This window comes from Sorex araneus, chromosome 8 (genome assembly GCF_027595985.1).
Source record: "Sorex araneus isolate mSorAra2 chromosome 8, mSorAra2.pri, whole genome shotgun sequence".
NCBI lineage: Eukaryota > Metazoa > Chordata > Mammalia > Eulipotyphla > Soricidae > Sorex > Sorex araneus.
Window position 1 is genome coordinate 38,666,196 of NC_073309.1, and position 25,909 is coordinate 38,692,104.

The 25,909-nt window shown below is 57.0% G+C and overlaps 1 protein-coding gene across 1 annotated transcript in view; it reads right to left on the minus strand.

Annotated features, from left to right (window-relative positions):
• Positions 1–25,909, minus strand: part of PEPD (peptidase D) — an 88,832-nt gene that overhangs the window by 51,427 nt on the left and 11,496 nt on the right. The window contains exons 4-7 of the mRNA XM_004600991.2: positions 22,546–22,609; positions 15,925–15,972; positions 14,652–14,713; positions 2,737–2,781 (exon numbers count right to left, since the gene is read on the minus strand). Coding sequence (XP_004601048.2) covers positions 2,737–2,781; positions 14,652–14,713; positions 15,925–15,972; positions 22,546–22,609 — 219 coding nt within the window. The remainder of the gene's footprint in view (positions 1–2,736; positions 2,782–14,651; positions 14,714–15,924; positions 15,973–22,545; positions 22,610–25,909) is intronic.

Genomic DNA, 25,909 nt, shown 5'->3' on the forward strand with positions numbered 1-25,909 from the left:
CACGCTGGGGCCTGCTGGTGTGAGCGGCCTGGTTGGCATGCAGGCAGACCCCGCAGCGCGGGGTTCCCCACCAGGGCCCCAGAGCAGTGGGAAGGTCACTAACCTCCCTGCCTCCCTGCCCTCTTCCGTAGCCTGGGGAAGGCCAGCACGCCAGCCTCAGGACAGGGAGTCAAACACCCTTCAAACTAGGGGACTGTATGCAGCCAGGGCTCCACTCCCTGCCTTGCATACAGAAGGCCACGGGGACCGCCACGGTGCTGCCCACTCGGCTAAGTCCCCCATTTGGGGGTACTGCCTCGATTCGGCAGGCCAGAGAGAAGCGAGGCTCGGCCACATGCCCAGAGTCTGCGGCCCTCCAAAATGTGCAGAGGGGTATGGCATCTCCCAGGGGCTGGGCTTGGGGGTGGGTCCTCAGGAAGCAACGAGGACATGGGGGGTGGGGGGCATTAAAAAGCCTGGGGAGGGGGCCAGAGCAATAGTATTACAGGGGAGGATATTTGCCCGGCCGACCCAGGCTCAATCCGGGCTCCCCATATGGTTCCCCGAGCCTCACCAGGAGTAATTTCTGAGCATCGCCAGAAAAACAAGAAATAAACAAAAAGTCCCCGGGAACACCCACCCCCACCCCCAGGTAAGGTCAGGTGAGAAGGGGAGCCTCACAGACACGCCTGGCCCAGGGGCTTCGCGGAATACGGCCAGGGCGCTTTCTGCTGCGTCTCGTGCCCGCAGGATTGGAAAGGTCTCAGGGTCCCGAGGATCTCTGCTCACACAGTGTCTCTGTATCCCTGTCTACTGTGAAGCCCAGAGGCATGCCTAGGGGGCACCAGCTGGGGTGAGAATCTGGAAATGTGGCCGGGAGCTGTTACAGTGGAAGAGCGTGCAGGACCAGGGGGTCCATGGAGCTCCACAGGCCTTGTCTGACGTCATGAAAGGGGCACAGGACATCCTGCACCCACCCCCGATCACGGCCATTTCCCCCAGCATCACCCCTCCCCCCGAAGCTCTCCTGCACCTCCTTCCCGTCCCCCTTGAAGTTTCCAGCTCACTAGGGACACAGTCATGTCACAGGCACTACCTGCTGACATCCCTCTCCACCCCTTCCCATCCCACCTCCCCGTGAAGCCGGGGGCTCTGTCTCCATCTCAGGAATGTCCCAGAGCAGGGTATGTTTGTTCCAGTGGGTGGGGGACCAAGGAGTCACTGGCCTCTCCCTCTCACTGGCCACACCTAGCCCTAGCTCCAGTGCCCTGTGAGCAGCCCCAAGGGACTGTCACACACAGAACAGAAACCAGGCCACAGAGGAGCCAGGATGGAGTCTTCAGTCAACCAGGGCTATAAGGGGCAAGTGTGAGCCCACGAGTCCAGCAGAGGCAGCTGTGAGCCAGAAGGACGGGGCTGACCCAATGCCCTCGGACGTTCTCTGTCTCCCACACAGCACCCCTTTACAGCCCGCCACATACACACCCACCACCCCAAGCTAGTCCCCATCCTGTAACCCATCTCAGCCACACGCCAGCGACTGCCCCCACCAAACAGCCAGATTCACCTGCACCCACCCACCACCTGGGCATCACGGCCAGGTCCTCCTCTGGCTGCTCACCTCCTGCCACCTGGACCCCATGACAGCCTTCGAGTTGGCACCTGGCCCACCCTTGGCCTGCATTTGGGGCTCGAGCCTGAGGTCAGATGATTTTTGAGATGCATGCCTGACCCTCCCGTTCCCCTGCTCCAAACTCCGAAAGGGTTCCCCACAGTTCCTGCCTCTCCCGTGACAGTGCCCCTGCTGACACCAAAGCTGGCCTGGTCCCCGCTCTCTGCCCCCTCCCCGGGCTGTGTCACTCCACCAGGCAAGCAGGCCCCGGCCTTTCCTTGGGTCTCCTGCCTCGGCCCCCACCACTCTCTCCTCCGCCCCTGCTGCAGGCTTCCCTGGCCTGGCCCGCCACCTCCACCCATGCTACCCGTGAGTGTCCCCAAGCCCCAGGTCCAGGGGACTTTCTCTCCACCACTTCCCAGTGGAAACGTGCTGGTGCCCTCCTAAGAGCAGCTCAGCGACTGAGGAAGAAAACTGAGGGCATGTGAGCACTCGCTAGCTGTGCTGCCCGGCCTGGGGTGGGTCCCCCACTGCGAGAGAGAGAGAGGCCAGGAGGGCTACAGGAGGCTATCAGGGACCCCTCATGCATCCACCAGGGAAGAAAGGAAGCAAAGCAAGAACAAGAACAGGCCAAGACATACATGACCTGAGACAAAGAGGGGGAACCTCCTGGTAGGAGTTGATGTATTCTGTCCGTTTTGCTTAGGGGCCATACCCGGCAATGCTCAGCTCTGTGCTCAGGGCTCACTCGTGGCAGGGCCCCAGGGACCAACTGGGGTGCCAGGGGTAGAATCTGGGTCGGATACATGCAAGGCAGGCAGCCTACCTGCTACACTATTGCTCCAGTCCCATTTTGATTTGTTTAGCTAACTTTTCCAACTGAGTGACAGAAGTGTGGCTTATTTGTTGAAGGGGTTTTTAAAGACTGAAAAATAAAGGGAAAGGTAAGAAAGTTAACTGCCATCGAAATGGCAAGAAATGCCAACCAACTGTCCAACAGGAAAACAAAGCAGAAGATGCTGAAGGAAAAGGCTGGGCAAAGCGTCTTGTCTGCGGGGCTCATTGTTGGGAGATGAAGGGGTGGGGTCCCAGCCCTTCCTGCGCTGAGCACAGCAACCCATTAAGGGGCCCCAGGCCGTACTCACCACTCCACGATCTCTGGATGCAGAATGGTGTTGTTGACATTGAACCTACGGAGGGAAAAGAAACCAAGCCTATTAGTCCAACGGTCTAGAACTTCCAGCCTAAGACAAGGCATTCAAAAAATAAGTACCATGATACCAAGACGGATCCTGGCATGTCCAGGGGTTAAAGAGTGCGTGCTTGCCCTACATGAGGCTGACCTGGGTTCAGTCCCAGGCACCATATATGGTTTCCTGAGCACCACTGGGTACATCACAAAAATCAAAGAGTAAAAGTTAAGAGGTGGGGGGGGTGTGCACATTTCATGACTACTGGGCCACGGCGGGCCGGAGGTTCATTTCCTACAGCTGACCTGGCAGCTGAGTCATGTCCTCTTAGTGCAGTGACTTGGAGAACAAGTGACCTGGCTGCAGAACACAGCCAAGAATAGCCACTGTCCACCTTCACAAAGCAGACAGCAGAAGATTCTTCTGTCAAGTATCACAACGTGTGCACGATGGGAGTCCCAGAAGAAAAAAAGAAAGAAACAGAACAGCTAGTAGAAAAAAATAATAAAGGCTACAGAGTTAGCTGACTTTGTGAACAACACTAAACTATATATACTCATAAATCTGCATGAACACCAAGTGGAATAAAGTCCATGGAACCCACCCCTTAGCATGCCAAAGTCATACTGTCAAGTGACAAATAGAAAACCTTGGAAGAGGCAAGAGGAAAGCAATCCATCACGTACAAGGGATCTTCAACAAGATTAATGGCTGATTTCTCACCGGAAACTACAGAGGTCAGAAGATAAGACATATTAGGTCGGCACCAGTGAAAGCAGGGGGAAAAAAGCTGTCAATCAAGATTCCATATCCAGCAAAACTACACTTCAAAAATGGAGAAAATCAGATAAACAGGAATAAGAAAAATCTGTCACTAGAAGGCCCATCTTAGAAAACAATTGATTAATTAATCTAGTGAATCCTTCAGATTGAAATTAAGGGGTTTTGAGAGTAACCTGAATCCAACGTGAAGCAAAAGGGGCCTAGTAATTACATCAGCAAATACAACATCTGACATATAGAAACAAAAAAAATGCCATAAAGAAATCCATCTTTATTAGTAGATATGTTAGATATAAACTGATTACATCACCAGGTAGAAGGCAGAGATTAGGAGAACAGGTGTTTTTTTTTCGCTTTGCTTTTTGGGTCACACCTGGCAATGCACAGGGGTTGCTCCTGGCTCTGCACTCAGGAATCACTCCTGGCGGTGCTCAGGGGACCATATGGGATGCTGGGAATCGAACCTGGGTCGGCCTCGTGCAAGGCAAACGCCCTACCCGCTGTGCTATTGCTCCAGCCCCAGGAGAACAGTTTTTGTGTTTTTTTTTTTAAATTATAAATCAACCTAATGCTTTAGATTCAAAGATGCAAACAGGCTGAAAGCGACAGAATTGAAAAGTATATTTGATATAAACAGAGAACCAAAGAGAGCTGGAATAACTAATATCAGTCAAAAATAAGACCTGAGTTGATGGGGCCAGTGTGATAGTACAGCAGGCAAGGTGCTTGCTTTGCACGCGGCCTGACCCAGGATTGATAGCTGGCACCCCACATGGTCTGCTAAATCTTAAGTGCAGAGCCAGGAGTATCACCAGATGTGACTTCCCTGCCCCCCCCCAAAAAAAGAATTTTAGTCAATTTTTTACCAAACAGATATTTTCTATTAATGAAAAAGTCAACTCCTGAAGAAGAGATAATAATCTTATATATGCACCAAACAACAAAGGCCAAGATATAGGAATCAAAAGTTGACCAGGGCCAGAGATACGACACAGTGGTAAACTCATACACTCTGCATTCAGGAGGCCCTTAAAATTTGCTCCCCTGCACTGCAAAATAAAATAATAATAACGGTAATGATAATAACAGAATTGGAAACAAAATGGATAGTTCAACAAGAGTTGAGGATTTCAACACTCCATTTGCAATAAGGATAAAACTAGAAAATTCAAGACTTGAACGACACTATATAACAACTCGTCCTAATAAACACCTCGAGAACATAACACCCAACAAAACAAATGCCTGTTTTCACAAGTGCACTTGAAAAAACTCCCCAGAAATGGAATGTCAAAGCTGGGGGAGGGGGTCCAATAATTTTTTTTATGGGGGGGTGGCTTGGAGTCACACTTAGTGGTGCTCAAGAAACATGTGTGCACGCCAGCCTTTTGAGCTATCATCCTCACCTCTCCCTACCCCAGTAAATATATAAATATTAAAATACACTAAAAGTAGAGGCCTGGGTTTGATTTTTTTTTTGCGGGGGGGGGCTCACACCAAGCGATGCTCAGGGGTTAGTCCTGTCTCTGCACTCAGGAATTACTCCTGGCAGTGCTTGGGACTATATGGGATGCCAGGGATTGAACCCGGGTCAGCCACATGCAAGGCAAATGCCCTACTGGCTGTACCATTGCTCCAGCCCCTGAATATTTTTTATTTAATAAAAAAAAATTTTTTTTGGGGGGTGGGTTCTTCTAAGCACTATTCAGGAAGTCAAGGAGCCCTTCCAACCAATCCACAGCCCACGGGCTGGCAGTTCCAAGCAGTGGCCTGAGAACGCAGTGCTGCTCAGTCGGTGGTGCTCAGGAACCAATAAACGCAGGGGAATGAACCAGGCACGGGCCTCAACCCCTGTGCTGTCTCTGCAGGTCTCAGTTAACTTTTGCTACTGTGGTAAAATACATGAAACAAAATGTAACATCAGAACCACTTTTACACTTGCAGTCCAGGGGCATTAAGTATAGTAACACCAACAACTCTATCCAAAACTGTATCAACATCCCACAGTGAAACTACAAAGCCAATGACTCCCCAGTTACTACTGGTAACCTTTTTCTTTTTCTTTTTTTCCCCCACCCTTATTTTCCTTTTGGTGAGTGGGTTGGGCTATATCTAGACGAGCTCAGGGCCTACTTCCGGTTCTGCACTCAGGGATCACTTCTGGAGGGGTTCCAAGCTCCCTCGGTGGTACCAGGGACTGAGCTGGGATCAGCCTTGTGCAAGCCAGCCCACTACTATTCTAGTTATGCCTCTATAAACTTTATTATTTGGGGGCCTCATATAGGTGGATCTATATACTATCTGTTCTTGGTCAGCTAATGTTTTTTTTTTTTTCTTTTTGGGTCACACCCAGCGATGTTCAGGGGTTTCTCCTGGCTTTGCACTCAGGAACCAATCCTGGCAGTGTTCAGGGGACCATATGAGATGCTGGGAATCGAACCCGGGTCAGCCACATGCAAGGCAAACGCCCTACTTGCTGTGCTATCGCTCCAGCCCTGGTCAGCTAAATTTTGACAAGGGTGCCAAGAAAAATGAATTATGGGGAAAGCATTTTCAGCAATTGGATATCCACATGAAAAAAGAATGAAGCTGGATCCCTATCTGTTATCATATACAAAAACATAACTCTTTCTGATTGTTTTGTGGTCACACCTGACATCACTCAAGGCTTTTTCTTGGCTCCAAATTTGGAGATCACTCATGGTGGTGTTTGGGGTATCAGATGGAGTATCGGGGATTGAACCCAGGTCAGCTGTATGAAAGGCAAACGCTCTACCTGCTGTGCTCTCTGGCCCCACTGATCTCAATGTGAGAGTTCAAAGTATGACTCTTAGAAGGAAGCAAGGGTTAAAAAAGATGAAGTCATGAAATTTGCATATAAGTGGATCAACATGGAAAGTATCATGTTGAGTGAAATGAGTCGGAAAGAGAGAGACAGACATAGAAAGATCGCACTCATCTGTGGAATATAAAATAACAGAGTGGGAGACTAATACCCCGGAGTAGTAGAGATAAGAACAAGGAGGTCTACCCCACAGCTTGGAAACTGGCCTCACATGCTGGGGGAAAAGACAGCTGAGATAGAGAAGGGAACACCTAGTAAAGAATGTTGGGAGGACCCACTCGGGTTGAAAGCTGCGTGCAGAAAGTAGACTATAGACCGAACATGATGGCCACTCAACACCTCTATTGCAAACTACAACATCCAACAGGAGAGAGAACAAAAGGGAATATCCTGCCGCAGAGGCAGGGTGGGGTGGTGTGGGTTGGGGTGGGGGTGAGGGGAGGGATACTGGGAACATTAGTGGAGGAGAATGGCACTGGTGGAGGGATGTAAACAATCACTGATCACTGTATGACTGAAATGCAAACATGAAAGTTCCTAAGTTTGTACCTCACGGTGATTCACTAATAGAAATTAAAAAAAAAATAAAGGAAGTAAGGCTATAGATCTTTACAGCCTTGGGTTCAGCAGTGGTTTCTCAGATGACGAAGCCTAAAGCACAAGCAGCCTAAGGAAAAAAGATATACTGGACTTCACAGACACGAAAAGCCTCTGTACAGCACCGGACACTTCAACGGAGGGAGAAGACAAGACACAAAACAGAGCAAATATCTCTGCACATTATTAAGGTCTCGGATCCGGAAGATGTAACCGCACAATAAAGACAAATATCCCCCATTAAAACATGGACATAGGATCTAAGAAAACGCTTCTCCTAAGAGAGACACAAATGGCATATGAGGACAAGAAAGGATGCACAACATAATTAGCCATCGAGAAAATGAAAATAAACCCACAACGAGACAGTGCTTCATATTCACTTACAGGGCCTTAATTAAAAAAAGACAGATAACAACAAGTGCTGATGAGGCCGTGGAGAAGTCCGACCGTCATACATCACCAGAGAAAATGCGAGCCATGGAGTCACCTTGGGAGAGAGTTGACAATTCCTCAAAAAAGCTAAAAGACAGTGGCCGGCGTGACTGTACAGCAGGTAGGACGCGGCCTACACATTTCCTTGCACGTGGCCAACCCGCATTCAATCCCCAGCATCCCATATAATCCCCCAAGCTCCCCAGGAGTGATCCCTGAGTGCAGAGCCAGGAGTCAACCCTGAACACTGCCTGCTGTGACCAAAAATAAAAATGAAAAATAAGAAAGATAAAGACAGCTACCAGGTGACTCAGAAATTCTATTCTTCCTTCTATTCCTCAGTATAAAGTATCAGATAGCTCACCTTGCATGGGACCAACCTGGGTTTGATCTTCGGCATCACATGTGGTCCCCCAAGCCCCACCAGGGATGGTCCCTGAGCACAGGGCCAATAATTAAGTCCTAGGGGCTGGAGCAACAGCACAGTGGGTAGGGCGTTTGCCTTGCACACGGCCAACCCAGATTCGATTCCCAGCATCCCATATGGTCCCCTGAGCACTGCCAGGGTTAATTCCTGAGTGCAGAGCCAGGAAGGAGTAACCCCTGTGCATCGCCGGGTGTGACCCAAAAAGCAAAAAAATAAATAAATAAAATAAGTCTTGAGCACAGCCAGGTGTGGCACCCACCCCCCCAACAAAATAGGAGCATATGCAAACTTTCAAGAGCCTTAGCATCACTGCTCTTCACTGCTCTTAACAGCTGGAAGGGGGAAGAAACCCAAATATCCAATCATTGGATTGCGATGCCAGCATAAAGGCAGAGGACTGGTTTCCAGCCTTAACCTGATCCACAGCCTGCCTCTTCTGACACCATGGATGAACTGCGAACAGTGGTGATAAGCCGAAGAAGTCAAACACAACAGGCCACGTCACATGATTGTTTCTCTATGAAATGTGAGAGCTGGCGTCTCCGCAGAGGAAGTCTGAGGGTGCCCCGCAGGGCGCGAGCGAGCAGACAGCTGGCTGCTGACAGGTGCGTGGTGGCTTTCTGGGGACCAAGAACACTGCACCGCAGACTGTGACAGTAGCTGCACTGATCTGGAAACGCACAAAAGCCATTTGGGGTCCTGAGAAATTCCACGTGTGAGGCACATCCCAATAAAAACGCTTCCTACAACATGTTAGTGAATGGTGCACAGGAAGGACTGAACTGAGCTGGTCTGTTAAAAACTCAAAGAAGAGAAAAGAGAAATGGATCGATTCCCAAGCATGGCTCTGTGATTTCCTCACAACTCTGAAACAGGACCTGGCGACAGAACCCTGGAAGGACGCATGGGTGGGCCCAGCCCGGCGAGCCCCGTGGGACGGCACACACAGGCTCGATGCTCCTGTACCTGACGCTCCCAGAAACCTCACGGGACAGAACTAACAGAGAGTGTTCACTGGCTAGGGTAGTGTTAAACTAACAGCTGTAAATGAAAGAAATCAACAAAATCCCACATTCTGGGCCAGAGAAGAAGTACGGAGTTTTAGGCATTCGTCTCACATGACACTTGTTTTCTGCCTCCATCCCTAGGTGGTCCCCATGCCTGAGCAGCTATCGTCTCCTCTGCCAGGAGTAAGCCCTGAGCACCAACAAACATGCCCCCCACAAACAAACAAACAAACAAACAAAAAATATCCCAAACCTTTCAGAAACTGAGCAACAACATACCAAAACAAAGAGCAAAGAAAGAAACCAGAAAACAGTAACACGGAGTATCGTGCCTGGAGAAATGCAGCTGAAACGGTGTGTGGAGGAAAACACACGGCGCTGACTGTAGAGGCAGACAAGCCCACAAAGGCTTCATCTTCTCAGAGAGAGAATAAGGAAAGCAGGAGGAAACCAAGGAAACAAAAAGCAAATGTACACTGGAGCACACCGGACAGGTCAACTGCTGCTCTGAGATCTGCATATTCAAACCTGGGAGGGCAGGTCCCCGAGGACCAGCCCCAGGACTCAGCGAGGGGCTGCGGGTTTGCAGGGTGGTGGGAGGGAGGTATGAGTCCAGCCAAGGGGCCCAGGCCGGTCCCCCCACCCCCTCGCCCCCGGGAACTACATCAGTGTCTCGGGTCAGGAATCTGCACATGCAGGGTGCCAGCCTGGACCCACTAGCCAAGGAGGGCTGCATCCCTGGGGTTGGAACCGCCAAGCTCGGAGCCAGCGGAGGAAAAGGCCGGCAAGGGGAGGAGAGAAGCAGGCCGGGAGAATTCTTCATCGACACGGAAAAGACCCTTAGCCCAAAGTCAGCTGTGATGGTGAAACCAAGTCCCCGGCTTACAGCCATCACAGGCAGCGGCACGGCTGGGGGTGGACAAGCAGCCAGGACCTGAGGCAAGACTACAGTGCAGACTCCGACACCCAGCGGGCCATCGGGCCATCGGGGGGTTAGTAAAAAGCCATGCCCCCATCTACTCAAGAGCCACACAGCCCGGGAACTCTTACCTTTCATATACACACACACATAGACACACACACACACACACACACACACACACACACACACGCGCCCAGCTTACACACAGATGTGTGTCCTGCAAACATACACTTGGATACACACACATCTCCCCACACACACAGGCTCCCACCCAACACCTACACACACATGCCCAGACACACACATACCCCAACAGAGACGCATACAGACCCACACCCTAAGATGTGTGTGCCGAGAGCAGCAGACAGACTCCCCCAGAGACACACTCAATGCAGAAACATACAGAAACAGACTCTCAGGCACACAAGAGTACAAAGCCATCCCCAAGTGTAGACCAGAGGTGTCTGTCCCCATGACCTGCACTGCTAGCTCTGAGCCAAACGACCATTTTCTAAAACGACCCCTGGGCCGTATAAAAACATCACCACAACCAGTGTCTACAGTTCAGGGGGTGAAAACGGTCCTGGCAGCGGAGTTCTGGGAGAGGTCTCCTTGCGGGCCAGGGTCTTTACCCCATGGTTTCCACCCCAAGGAGGGCGGCAAGGCCTGCTTATAGGGGGACTGAGGCAGGTTCTTGTCTCTGAGGTGGGGGCAGCCCCCACGGGCCCCCAGGGGCCACAACCAGTCCTGTCCCATGTGTGAACCTGACACTCACGTTATCAGTCACTGAAAGCACAGTCCCACGCCAGGCAGCATTCTGTTGTCATCTCTGAGTTTTCATAACTCCCCCCTACTTCCTGGGGTTTACAATTCGCATCTCTGAATATTAATGTCCCCGCATTAACAAGTTCCAAATTCAGCAATTTCATATTTAACTGCTTATTTAAATGGAATTAATTTGTAACCAATTGTCTTCAAATATGCAAGGCAATTTAAGTAAATGCCAAAAGATAGGAAATATGCTTATCCCGACTAACCGGCTGACGTAAAATATTGGCCGTATTTCTCTCTCCGACAGCGGCAGTAGCCGCCCCTGGGAATCACCCCAAGCTCCGGGGCACCTAGTGCAGGGGAGTGAGGCAGGCCAGGAAGGCACGGGGCAAAGGTGACTGACGGGGAGGGGCGGGGGTCACCTGGCCCCCATGAACCCCAACTCCACTTCCGTGTCAGCCTCCCTCAGGAGAGTCTGCTAGCAGGTGGTGCTCCCCAGAAGCTGCCAGGGCTCCTCCTGCCTGACTTTGCTCCCAGGCCACAGGCCTGCTGCTCTGGCTGCTCCCCCCCCCATCCCCGCCACAGGCCAGGGAGCCCCAAGTCCCCTCGCAGCCTTACCACAGCCTGGTGGGAACCTGCTGGGGGGCATGAGGCAGGCCTGTGCGCAGACGCCCACCCCACACTGCTCTCTTCACCCTCCTGGACCTCTGGGCGCCCGGGAGTACAGAGTCAGCCCCATCAGTGAGCAGAGGGTCCCAGGGTCATGGGGAGACCTCAGTGTGCCTGTGTCCCCTTTCTGGGCACCCTACTGTGGGCAGCAGGGACCCGGCCCTGGTTGGGGGAGGCTGAGGTACCCCCCCCCCGGGGCCCCAAGGAGCTGAGGGGCCCATGGTGAGAAGAGGTGACCTGCCCAGCCCCAGGCAGCAGTGTCACTGGGGGCTGTGTGACATGGGGACAGAGGGACAGAGGGCCGGGGCCGGCACAGCACGAATGTGCTGAAGCAGGAGGCCCTGAACGGAGTCGCCGCTGTAGCTGGAAGGGTGGGGGCTCGTGGGTGCCGAGGGCGGCAACGTGAGGGGGGACACAGGCCGCTGAGCCCTGGAAAGTAGGCCGACAGCGAGATCCATCTTGCTTAGGACACGGGCTATTATTATCCCGGCCAACAGCTGGAGACGCCGAGGGGGGCGCCGGCAGCGCTGAGGTCTGGGCCCTCCAGGGCAGGGCCCTCCCAGCCTGGCTCGGCGCTGCCCAGAGCAGGCAGGGGGGCGGGGGGGGCGGGGGGGGAACATGGGGCCCACAGGATAGGCTCGAGTTTGCACAAGGGGAGTCTTAGACAGGGAAGCGGGCAGCTGGAGGCCGAGCTGGAGGTCAGGGGCATCCCATGGCACCACCCTCCATGGCAGGGCTCACAGTGCAGAGTGAGGCGGCAGGCCCGAGGAGGGAATGTGCTCGGGCCACAGGAGAGGGGATCAGCAGCCAGGTGACCCCCCCCCTCAAGCAGAAAGAACCCCAGTAGGGCTCTCCCCAGCTGTCAGGGCACGCCCGGTCCGTGCAGATGTGGACCCATTCTTCATCCCCCAGGAGGGAGGGTCTGACGAGCCCCCGAGCCAACCCCTGTCTGCATGGAGCCTGGGCTGGGTGCACAGTGAAGGCCCTCCTGGGTCTTCCCGAACAGCAGTCCTGGCCAGCGGGCAGTGCGGGCAGTGCGGGCAGGGGTGGGGGACGGGGCGGGGCAGGGTGGCACAGCAGAGTTCAGGAGGGAAGTCGGTTCCCCGGAGCACCGGTGGCGAGCTAAGAGCCGAGGCCTAGCTCCCGAAGCCCACTGCAGCACTGGGGCCTGCCCACCTCCCTCCAGGAGCCCTCAGGGAGTGGCCGGCTGGCGAGGCTCAGGGGCTGAGCTCCAGCGACACTCCCCGAACCCAGGCAGACCTGTGCCCCGGATGCCAAGGGAGCACTGCCACCCATGGGGGGCACCCACGGCCCACTGATCAAGGGGGACCCTGGAACATGTGATCCCGAGTGTGCCTGGCCCACCCACAGGGGTGCAGGGAGGGAACCGGGACTGAACGGGCGTTTGCCTGCGTGCGGCTGATTTCTGAGCCCCAGGCTCTGAGGGAGCAGCTGTCCCACGCCCCTGTCCAGCTCCGGCCACAAGGACAAGAGTGCCAAGAGCAGCAAGGGGCCACCAGGGCTGCTTCTAGGGCCCCCCTTCAAAGATAGAGACCAAGCAGAGCCCTGTGGCTTGGACCAGAACAGTCTGCACCCCACTGTACCCACCTACCTCCCCCCACACACATACACAGGCACGTACACACAGGCATGCACATGCACGCGTGCACACACACATGCATACACACACACACACACACACACACACACATCAAGGCCCTGGGGAAATGCAGCTCACAGTCAACAGGCGGAGCTGATCACAGTCGTGTGGTGGTGGTGGTGGGGGGGTGGGCTGCCTGAAAAGCCCCCCAGAGGGCGAGGAGATCTGAGCAGTGAGCAGCGAGAACTGCTACCTGCCCCCCCACCCCCCACATACACATCACTCTCATCACTGGGGGGAGTGATACATATTTATGAGCTCATGATCCTCCTAATCACCCCACATCACACGCACGCAGTTCCGGGGCTCGGGCTCATGCATAACTATAAGGCACAGCCTGGGCCACTAAGGGACGTGGGGGGTGGGGATGAGGGGGGGAGAGGCAGGGCAGGGCAGGGCCAGTGTGGCAGAGGCTGTGCCAGGCTCACCCCGCAACATTGGTCGGCGGAGCAGACCCCCAGGAGCCCTCCAGGAGCCACACGGAGGGGAGCAGGGGGTGCAGGGATCCATAACCGCCCTGCTGGAGGGGCCAGGGAGGGACGCTCACAGGGTGCTGGGGTGAGAGAGAGCGGGAAAGGGGTCCCCATCCCTGACAGGGGCAGCTGTGAATGCAGGGGGAGGGGCAGAGGGCAGGTATCACTGCTGGCTAGCAGTGGGGGGGCTGACAAGGACAGAGATCACGTCTGTCGCGGGGGCCAATATTGGGCTGCAGTGACATCTTGGAGATCGACGCTAACCGTATGGAGAAGGAAACCGATGGGACCACATCAAACAGGTAAAGCTCGTGCATAGCAAACGAAGCCCGGCATTAAAATGGAAAGGCATCCTGCGGGTCGGGAGAGAGCGTGTGACCAGAGGCTAATAGCCAAGGTGTGTGAGGAATTCACAAAAATCCACAAGGAAAAGAAGTCAGGCGAGTCCACCAGCACACGGGAGAGGCTGAGCACACGCTTCACCTGGGAAGACTCACAGACAGGCACGGGCCCGGGAAAGGCGCTCATCTACCGCCTGTTATCAGGGAGCTGCAGATCAGGCAAATGAGATCGCACCTCACACCCCAGACGAGGACCCTTCATGTACTGTGCGCGCACATGTCCACGAAAAACAGAAGGAGGGCACCCTACACACACACACACACACACACACACACACACACACACACACCCCACAAATAGACTTGCCCTGCGCGGTGGCCACTGCACTTCTAGGTACCTGCGTGCAGAAGACAAAGACGAAGGCCGTGAGGGTCCACGCACCCCTATGCTCACGGGGATAGAAAGAACTGCAGCGTGGAAATACGCTGTGAAACAGAATCCTGCCCCAAGAGGCAACATGGATGCGAAGGGAGGGAGTGGGGGGAAGCTGAGCAAAACGAGTCAGGAGGAGAAAAGCAAATCCAAGCGGATTTCCCCCTCGAACGTGGGGAAGAGGGATAACCGAGCAAAGGCACTCGGTCCGCTGGAAATCAGTGAACTCGGGGAGTCCGGTACAGAACCGAGGGGAGCAGCAGAGAGGCGGGGTTACGGCGGCTCGGGCCCTGCTCCTAAACATGCTGACACTGGTCCTTCGTGTCCATTCGAGTGTGGACACTCCACGTTCCAGTGTGCACCATCGGAGGCACGTGCCAGCGCCAGCCTGGCCAAGGCAGAAGCAGGAGTGCACCGAGGCGTGCCGCGGGCCAGGGTGCGCCCAGCCCTGCAGGGGAGCGAGCGGGGTGAGGAGGGGCGGAGGGGGGCAGGTCCAGCCACACTCACTTGCTGATGCCCTCGAAGGACGCTTCCCTGCACACGCTGCCACTGTCGGTGTTGACGCCGCGCTGTGGAGAGAGGGTGCAGGAATGAGAACGGAGGGGCCCAGGGCGGCAGCGGCCAAGGACGCCCGTCTCCCACCACACACACTCCCCCAGCCCCCACCCTGCCCGTCGTCCTGATCTGAGTGGACCTCACATGGACGGACGCTGCAAGGAGAAATACGGGACACAACAGAAACAAACGTGCCGTCCCCGGGAGGGTCGAGCACTCAGCGAGTGCTTTGTCCTCGAGAGCTCAGTGCCTGGAGCCCGTGAGATGGTACCGTGGGTAGAGCACTGTCTGCCAGGCACATGGCAGATACAGGTTTGACCCCTGGCGTCCTGAGAATGTGCCAGGTGTGATTCCTGAGCATCACCAGGTTTCACCAAAAAAGAAAAAAAAAGAAAAAAATAGGACTATGGCCATGTCTGATTGCCTCCCCTCCCCTGCAAAAAATACACATGGGACCATGCGTGACCACAATCACTCTATGGGTCCTTCCAAGACAGAGACTCCCCCCCCCACCATTAAGACCCTGAGGAAAACCACCAACACTTCCTGGAAAATGGGTCTGTGAGAGGGCAGGGGCCCCAGCCAGTGGAGGGACTGTGCATGCCTCATACTTGTGACTCCTCAAGGTCACTGGAAGGCAGAAAGCCCACTCTTTCTCCGAGCTGAATGCCCCCACTTCCCTCCTAGCGCCTGCCCCGAAAGCATGCCACCCCAGGGTGCCACCGGCCAGGGAGCTAGTGTAAGGATAGAGCACGCGGCCTCAACACGGCTGACCCAGCTTTGATCCCCAGGACTGCAGATGGTTCCCTGAGTCCGACCAGGAGAGATCCCTGAGCACAGAGCCAGGAGTAACCCCGGCGCACTTCTGGGGGTGGCCCCCAAACAAATCTACTGTGACCGTCCCCACCAGATGCGCATTTCCCTAACACCGTTGGAGACACAGGCCAGAAGCAGGTTGATACTCGGCACTGCTCACCATGTCCGCAAGTCCAGCCAGATTCAAGCCGGCCTCAAGCCTCCCAGCGGGCGTGGGTCCCAGCCAAGGGTGTCTCGGCTCTCCCCGGGGAGCGGGAGAACCAGGGCCTGGTCCCAGCCACGGCCCCCGGAGTCATGACTTAGCACCATCCCCCACCCCATCCCGGGTTTCCCAGCCCTTGCCCACAGCCCTGACCTCCCACAGGGGCAGGTGCCCCCCTGCGCCCCTCCCCTGTACCCAGACACTTACCAAGGTGAGGAGGACGGACGGTTTGCGGGACGTCAGGACTGCGGCAATCTGAAAGGCCAGAAAGAAAAGTCCTCAGCGCCAGCATGGCAGCTTCCCCGATACCAACCAGCCATCACACTCACCCACAGGCGTTCTACCTAGGGGCGCTGGGGGAGGGGGCACCCTGCAGATGAGGAAACTGAGGTTTACAAAGGCTCTGGTGGGGAGCGAAGATTCCCACTGACACCTGGGAAGTCTCTAAATCGCCAACCCCACCTGACCCCGGCACCCCCACCCCATCCACCACGAGACCCTGGCCACTGTCCCCCTGCCAAGTCATCCTCAAAGCCCTTAAAGCAGCTTCCCGTGGGCCCTGCTCTGACTCTCCCCACACACACACACCCCTCCCGGCCTCCCCATCATGTATGTCCTAGCCCGGGTAAGCTGCCCCCACCCCAGCAACATGGTCCCTCCCCGCTCACCAAGCCTCCCCCCAAGACCCACTCGGCCTGTGGGGGCACCCGGCATGCTCTGTCTCTGGCACACACACACCCCTGCCCCGCCTCTGCCCCAGCTGGTACCCTCGCCCAGGGGCTCTGGCCTGGGGCATTGTCCCCCAGATCTCCCTCCTAGCCCCCCGCCCTGAGCAGAGCGTGCACGCAGCTGCAACAGCTGCTCCCGAGCAAGCTGCTCCCCACCCGCCACCCCACCAGCCTGCCCCCCCCCCCCGCCCCGCACCTCCACACCCCAGCACACCCCAGCACGGGGCGGGAGGGAGGAGGCAGCTCTGCTGCTGCTGTTTCAACAGCTCCACACGCCACGCTGCACGTACTTAAAGTGCAACGTTTTGATAAGTTTTGACATATGAGTACATACACGCAGCTTTTTAGTAGCTAGGGGCTCCCGGAGAAAAAACCTGGAATGCGCAGAAGACCATAAACAGAGGAAACGCACCCACCCTCCCTCCCCGGAGACTCTCCGTCTCTGCACTCGGAAGCAGAGATCTAAAGTGACACCGGATCATATGGAGTTACACGCTCCGCTTATTTCCTGTCATTAGACCGTCTCCAAACACCCTGAATCCACCCGTCAGGGCAGGGCTGGGGAGGTGGTTGGGAGGCGGGGGTCATCTGCTGGCAGAGGCTGTGGCGGTCAAACACCATCCCTCCCACCCCCCACCGCTCCCAGCGACCGGATTCCCCCCAGCCAGCAGGTAGAGGGAGACTTTGCATGCCCGGCCACAGTCAGAGGAGGTGAGTGCCAGGTGACCTGGGGACCCTCCCAACACCCTCTTCAGAGAACACAAGCAATGGATTCGTGGAAACAGAGACGCTGGGTGGGCAGCCTGACCCATAAGCTGTTCTTCCCCCAAGATGCATTTCTTTAAAAGCTGATCTTGGGGCTGGAGCGATAGCACAGTGGGTAGGGCATTTGCTTTGCACGTGGCCGACCCGGGTTTGATTCCCAGCATCCCATATGGTCCCCTGAGCACCGCCAGGAGTAATTCCTGAGTGCAGAGCCAGAAGTAACCCCTGTGCATCGCCGGGTGTGACCCAAAAAGAAAAAAAAAAGAGCTGATCTTCCAGGGTGGGAAGATACAGCGGTTAACGCACGCTTGCTATCATGAGACTGACCAGGAGTCTATCCCTGGTACTCCCAGATGGTCCCCCTGGACTCCACTAGGAGTGACCCCTGAGCATCACCAGCTATGACCCCAAACCCAAAATAATGACAATGATTTTTTTAAAAAAACAAAGGCTGGAGCGATAGCACAGCGGTTGGGCTTTTGCCTTTCACTCGGCCAACCCGTGTTCAATTCCTCCACCCCCCTCGGAGAGCCCGGCAAGCTATTGAGAGGATGGAGCCCGCATGGCAGCGCCTGGCAAGCTACCCGTGCGTATTGGATATGCCAAAAACAGTAATGATAAGTCTCTCAATGAGAGACGTTACTGATGCCTGCTCGAACAAATCGATGAGCAACGGGATGACAGTGACAGTAACAGTGACAGTGACAGAGTGCCAGGGGCCGGAGAGATAGTACAATGGGTAGGGCACTTGCCTTACACACAGCTGACTTGGGTTTGATCCCCCTGAGGATCACCAGGAGTGGTCCCTGAGCTCAGAACCAGGAGGAAGCCCTGAGAACGGCTGGGTGAGGCCCCCAAACAAACAAACAAAAAATCTCCCAAATACAGAAGATCAAGGCGTAGCCTGCTCAGGGCCCTGAGTTTCATCCCCAGGCACAGTGTAGTCTGTGCCAGGCCCAGCTCTGCAGAAGTGACCCCAGGACCCTAAGCAGTGTCAGATGTGGCCCCTAAGAGGAACAAATCCAGGCCCGACCTGGGCACTGTGGCGAGGTCTGTGGTGCTGCGGGCGAGCCCACCCTCCAGCTGCGTGCCCCCTCGGCCGCCCCCCTCCCCCACGCACCAGCTGCTGCGGGAAGGGCCGACTCCCCCCCACCCCCGCGCGTGCGCGCACGCAGGGCCCGTCCTCATTAGAGGCCCGGGGAGCTTGCGCTGACGCAGGGCACAGGGGCCACATTCGTCAGCCCGGAAGGAGGCTGTCAATTAGGCGGCAGCAGCGGAGCGCGGGCGGGCACTGGGGGATTGTCTGTGCTTTGTCCTTGGGAGCAGGAGGCAGGAAAACAAATGCGCAGGTGGACGGGCTCTCTCCTGGCAGCAGCTCAGCGGGTTGGGGGAGGAAGGAGGGAGCGCAGTGCGGGGCGGCCCCTCCCGGCTGCCTGGCACCGCCCCCCACCACGGAGCACCGACAGGCCAGGCAGGGTCACAGCTGTCATGGAGCGGCACAGCTGGGCCCGAGAGGGTCCCTGGCTGCCTCACCGCGACCCACCCCCGCCCCCGCCGGGCAGGCCTAGCAGCTGTTCCCCGGGGAGCAGCTCAGAGCACGCTCAGATTCTGCACCTCAGAAATGAAGGGCAGCTCGGGCCCACAGCGCGGCTGGGCTGACAGCCCAGCCTGGTTTCCATGACGCGAGGTCACAGGGGACCGGGAACTCTCAGGAGCGGGGCTGGGCCTGCCTGCCTGCCTGCCTGCCTGGCACAGCGCCACGCCAGCAGCCCTGCGTCTGCAGCCCCACCGCCCACCGCAGGAGCGCCAGGGACGTCGCCAGTGGAATCATGGGTTTCACCGTGCATGGAGATGGCCCCCAGGGATGGCCCTCACAGATGCGAGCCTCGCCCCTCACCCTAAAAGCCCCTCTCAAGAGTCTCAGAGCGACCCCTCTCAGTGTGAAGCCCGGGTTGGTCCCAGGAATGATGCATTGAGCCTGCTACATCGGGTACCCGGTTAAATTCCACCTTCTTTTTTATTTTTTCTCTTCTGGTTTTGGTATTCAGGGGCTGCACCAGGGCAGTGTTTTGGGGGGGTCACTCCCAGTAGTGCCGGACCGACGGGGGCTGGAACCCACGAGCACACACTATGCCCTCGGAGCTATCCCTCCGGTCCAGGCACCCGATTCCAGGTGTGTCTCTCAGGGACCGGCCCGGGCTTCCTGCTTTCCTTCACAAGCGACAGATGCCAGCTGCGCCCCAAAGAGGTGGGCAAACAGCGGGTGCGGGGAGCCCGTGCCCCCATGGGGCTTCCAGCACGCCCAGGAAGCCCACCCTCACACGGGATGCCCAGCGTGCCCGAGGCAGCAGCCGGCAGCACCTGCATCCAGCTGTCTGTCTGTTCTCTGTTGGGTTCCAGGGTTCTGGGGGCCACTCCTGACGTCCCTCAGCCCAGTGGTGGGCGCACGAGTTTGGTACCCAGGCCCGGTGGCTGAGTGCTGCTCAGCCTGGAGATGTAGGAGGGCCGCTGGCACCACATCCAAGCATGCCTGGGCACCGTGGCATGGCGGGGACCAGACCCAGGGCCTCCTGCAGGCCAGGCACGTGCTTGACCCCTTCAGTCTGTCTCCCCCAAGGCCAGAATCCACGCTGAGCCATGCACAACATGAAGGGTGCCTGTGCCAGCCCCACAGCAGGGGTTAGCGCCCCCTCCCTCATTTCTAAGCAGGCCCCGGGTGGAGGTGCAAGGAGGCACGGGGGCCGCCCTCAGGGCTGCTGCTCTCAGCTGTAAGGCTGTAGACAAGCCTCTCTGAGCCAGGGCACCTGAGTGAGGGCAGTTCCCAGAAACCCTCAGGGCCCACCCCCGGGCAGCACCTGTCCCTCTGTCCGTGGGACAGGATCACAGGCCGCCGTGCCCGAGGGAGGCCCAGTTCAGCAGGCTTGTAACCCTACCCCGCCCGGTCACGAGACCCTTCCGGCCCTGAGAGGCAAGACTTGTTCCACAGGTGAGGTGGCAGGTGGTTCTCCTCCTTTTCTCTCCTCCCCAGGACAGATGGGGGCGGGGGCGGGGGCGGAGAGGCCGGGCTGTGCAGCTGCAGGAGCTGAGACCCGGGCAGACGGCCCTGGGGTCCATTCTCCCTCCCTACCCAAGCTGCACTCCCAGGAGACCTGAGATCAAGGTCCCCAAGAGCAATGACTTCCGGAAGTGAGTGGTTCGTGAAGGCAGACAGAGCCCCACCTCCCACCACACACACACACACACACACACACACACACACACACACAGAGCCCACCCCACCCTATCCAACCCTACCCACCTTCCTGCCTCCAGGAGAGGGGCTGTCTGGAACACAGAGAGCTGGGCAAAGGGGACAGGGGTCCCCTCCCTCAGCAGCCCTCAAAGTAAGGGCCCAACCTCAAAGGATCCACAAACACTTGGTCCCTTCAGGTCCCAACCCCTGGAAGCCGGGACAGGCCACTGAGTGCCCCAGGATATCCTGTGTCCTGAATCACCGGAACACTTGTCCCTAAAACCAAAGGCCCTACCCAGGCCTGGCAGTGCCCACCCAACTGGGCAGAGGGTAAAAGCCAACACCCGCGCTTAGTCACACACCTTCCTGGAGAGGCCCCACCCGGAAGCACTCTTCCCTGCAGGGACCCCTTGGCCCAGGTGGCCGCCTGCTGCACTGGCCCAGACTGGTGCTGAAAGCTGAGTTTAGCCCTGGGTCTTAGCCTGCTCTCGCACCCACCTTTGCTGGACTAATGCTGAAGGGGGAAGGACAACACTGAGCAATAAAGTGGGGCAGTGAAACTGCTGAGGGGGAGGAGGGGTCCTGCCTTGTTAGTATTAAATGACACTATCACAGATGTAGTGTTAGAGTGGTAACCTTTGTCATTCTTGAGCCTACACCCTGAATTATCTTGTGTATATTTCTATATATGGACTGGAGCGATAGCACAGCGGGTAGGGCGTTTGCTTTGCACGCGGCCAACCTGGGTTCGATGCCTCCATCCCTCTCGGAGAGCCCAGCAAGCTACTGAGAGTATCCCGCCTGCACAGCAGAGCCTGGCAAGCTCCCTGTGGCATATTCGATATGACAAAAACAGTAACAAGTCTCACAATGGAGACGTTACTAGTGCCCGCTTGAGCAAATTGATGAACAATGGGACAATGGTGCTACAGTGCATTTTTTTTTTTTTTTTGCTTTTTGGGTCACACCTGGCAATGCACAGGGGTTATTCCTGGCTCTGCACTCAGGAATTACTCCTGGCGGTGCTCAGGGGACCACATGGGGTGCTGGGAATTGAACCCGGGTCGACCGCATGCAAGGCAAATGCCCTACTTGCTGTGCTATCGCTCTAGCTCCTACAGTGCATGTTTCTATACACTGTAGTTTTCTCAAGAAGAAAGCACTTTATAACTTACCAAATTCTCAGTAATAAACACTGTCCAAAAAAAAAGCTGCACTGCGGCCGCTAAGGGCAGAGGGACTCCCAGAGAGCAGGGCCCTGTCCACGCCCAGTCCCAGAGCCGGGGTGGAGTGGGGGTGGCCCAGGCCCCAGAGGATGGAAGAAAGGAGCAGTGGGGTGGCGGTGGACCAGGCTGTTCCTGGCCAGCACCGTGGGCCAGGCCGAGTGCACAGGTGAAACCGGGCCACTCCCACCCTGGGCGAGCACTGTCATCCAGGCAGCAGTGCCCTGTCCAGGGCAAGGGGGAGCCGCCTGGCCTCCAGCATGGAACTAGAGGCACGACCCCCCCGGTATTGGCAGCACGGCCCCCCGGTATAAGGAGTCACGCACATACCCTTTGGGTTGGAGAATGTGGCATGGGGGTGGGGAGAAGGGTCAGTCTCAGGCAGCTCCCACTGTCCTCTCGGTGTCCATGTCCCACCCAGCACTGACTGAGAGCATGGGGGCCCTGGGAGATCCCGTGGGGGAGGAGCTCGGTGGTAGCCAGACCCCATGAGAATCGGGGTAGGAGCAGCCCCTGTGCCCATGTGGAGGCCGCAGGACAGTGACGTGCCTCCCCTGTGCAGCCGCTGTGGGGAGATGAGACCTGGGCCCCCCAACACCCCCAACCTCCACCCGGGGCCCCTGATGGCTGCCCTGTAGCCGCCAAGGCCTGTGCAAAGAGGTTCTGACACTTGCAGGCACCAGGCCAATGGACAGACAGATGGACAGACAAGTGCAGGCCCTGGGCTGATGGGCAGACACACACTGGCAGATTCTGGGGCCTGTCAGTCATGGAGTATGAACCCTGCCTGTGCTCTGGCCCCGGGCAGTGGGTGGGGGGCAGGAGGGGGGGAGGGCTCCATCACAGAGCAGGCACCAAGTCCCGAGCAGCGGCCGCTGACCTCATCTGCGTACTGCACGTCGTCCACGGCGTACTTCTCCTTGAAGTGCTCCCTGGAGTGGATCCTCAAAGAGAAACACAGGGCAACAGGGTCAGGGTGCAACCAGGCTGGGCTCACCCCGGCTCCCTGCCCCGCTGGCCCACACACGTCATTCCACGCTGGACCAGGGCCGGGGCACAGAGAAAGGCAGAGCCGCAGCTGTTCCCTCAGCCCAGCACCCCCAGAGTCCGTCAGGCAGGTGGCCAGCACTCTCCACCCCGGGTCCAGTGGGCCGAGTCGACAGGGAAGCGAGAAACAATGTTTGCGAGAAGTCGCTGGCCTGCCATGCGGAGATGCTCTTAGCGCTGGCATCATCCCGGCAGCCGAGGCAGCGAGGGGCCAGCGGCAGGCACTGGTCAGAGCAGGCTGGGCCGGCCAGGGATGGTGATGAGCCCCTCCAGCCTGCTGGTGGTTGTGTGACAAAGGAGGAGCTCCAGCCACACAGGGTGGCAAGAACCAAGTCCAATGCCCGCATGTCCCTCATTCCAGCCCTGCACTCACGTGACACCCAAGTCACAGAGGCCCCAGGAGGACACAGCAGGTCACACAGGGCCTGCAGGGCTCAGAGTGCGTGTGTGGGGGGAGCCAGCAATGGGGGACACAGAGGAAAACGGAGGGACACCTGGAGAGGGGTGGGCAGCGGCTGAACACCCTGAAACTCTCCCTCAAACAGGGACTGCTCTGGCTGGGAAGACCCACGGCCAAGTTCATGCAGCAGCCGACCCAGTATCCAGGGACCTGCCCTGCTGTATCTTCAAGCCAGCAGCCGGGTCCCCACCTACGAGGCCAACCCCTGACTGGGCCCCGGGGGAGGAGACAAGGCACAGACGCCCATGGCACAGCTGCACGGAAACCTCCAGAAAACGGAATGCCCAAGCACAGACCACAGGCTGGCTGACCACCTGCACGTGGCTAACGAATAGATGAGCAGCCAATTGCTGCTGTCACCATCACTTCCAGCAGCTGGAGCAGGCCTGCAGCTCCTGACACGGTCTTCGTCTCCTTCACTCTGCCTTCCGTCTCCCCACCCCCTCTGCCTTCCGTCCCCCCACCCCCGCACTCTGCCTTCCGTCCCCTGCACTCTGCCTTCCAACCCCGAACTCTGCCTTCTGTCTCCCCAACCCCTCTGCCTTCCATCCCCCACATCTGCCCTCCATCCCCCGCACTCTGCCTTCCATCCCCCGCACTCTGCCCTCCGTCCCCCGCACTCTGCCTTCCGTCCCCCGCATCTGCCTTCCGTCCCCCGCACTCTGCCCTCTGCCCCCGCACTCTGCCTTCCGTCCCCCACATCTGCCTTCCGTCCCCCGCACTCTGCCTTCCAACCCCGAACTCTGCCTTCTGTCTCCCCAGCCCCTCTGCCTTCCGTCCCCCACATCTGCCCTCCGTCCCCCGCACTCTGCCTTCCATCCCCCGCACTCTGCCCTCCGTCCCCCGCACTCTGCCTTCCGTCCCTCGCACTCTGCCTTCCGTCCCTCGCATCTGCCTTCCAACCCCGCACTCTGCCTTCCGACCCCCACGCTCTGCCTTCCGTCCCACACAAACAGAGTAGCCCTGGCACAGAACGGACGAGGCAGCCACTGCAAGATTCTCCCAGGCTGGCAGGGCTGCAGCAGAGAAAAGCAGACAGCTTGCAGGCAGTGTGGGTGCCTGAGCCCGGGGACTGTCCCCGAGAGGGAGCACAGGGAAAGGAGCACGTGCTGAGCGTGCCCAGACAGGCACCCCACAGAGGCTTCTGGCCAGCCCAGCGTCCCCACCAGGTGCTCCATGTGCCCTCTGCAAAGACAGAGGGAGCCAGGGCCAGGGCAGCTGACAGGCAAAAGCCATCTGTGCTCCCACAGTGTAGAGGGTGGGGGCAGAGGCTGTGAAGCTCCCCACACATGCGCACACATGCACAGCCCCAGGTCCAGTGGGCCTCTCGACAGCTATTAGTGTCACACACAAACCCTTGGGGCTGGGGAATGTGGCATGGTCCTGGGGAAGGGTCAGTCTCAGGCAAGGAAGTTCCCACTGTCCTCTCAGTGTCCACGTCCCACCCAGCCCTGGGAGATTCTGTGGGGGAGGAGCTCGGTGACAGCCACACCACACACAGATATGCAATACACACATCCCACCTGAATGCACACCACATGCACATATACACACATCCCATAGGTACACACACACGCACATCACACATGTACACATACATACACATCCCACACATGTGCACAGCACACACATATACATACATATATGCACATACACACAATCCACACATATACACACAGGGACATCCCACACATGTATACACATGTACACCTCCCACACATATATAGACCCACACACAGACATATACTTTCCACATCTACACATATAACACACACCACATGTATATACACATGCACGCTACACACATGTATACATGCCCCACCTATACACACATAGCCCACCAACATACACACCCCCACATATACACATACACCCACTCTACATACATACAAATCCCCCCACATACCCACAAACATAACATGCATAAACATATACACACGTACACACACTCACGTATCTATGCCCATATAACACATATAGACACATGCACACTCATATCACCTGCATACACATACACACACCGCACACATATAACATGTACATGGCCCACTCATATTCAGACACACACTGGCCCCCAAGCCGTAGCCCTCCACCCTCAGAACAGTGCTCGGGGCCACAGCACCCCAGGGAGGCATCAGCAGTGGATTCCTTCCCCCAGACCCAGGCTCTGCGCCCAGGAGTGGAACACAAGCGGTCAGGGTTCCCTGGGTCCTACAGCAGCCCAAAGCTCCTCACCTTGGGGGGCTCTGAAGACCCCAACAGGTGAATCACAGGCACTATTTGCTGTCTGCTCAGAAGAACCCAGACCCCAGACAGACCCCACCCACAGACATACACACACACACACACACACACACACACACACACACACACACACAAACACAGAGTCAAAGTTGTCACAAGTAGGCCTGTTCTCAACACAATGGCAAGAAACACCCAAAAGGCACCAGGCTTATGTAAACAAAGATGCCAAACAAAGACAAACCAGCCGGGAGGTGGCCCAGTTCTGAGGCACCTGCCTGGCAGGCGGGAGGCACCCACACAGCCAGAGAAAGGCCCTCCAAAGCTGCCACACCAGTCCCTGGGGATGGGGGAGGGGCCGGCGCCTGCAGGCCTGCCGGGGGACAGGCGGCCACGCTAGACAGGACAGCTCCACAAACGGAGAGCCGGTTCCTGAGAGACTCCAGGTTGGGGGAGCGGCCGGATTTCCAAAAGGCATCAGAAAGATACTGCAAAG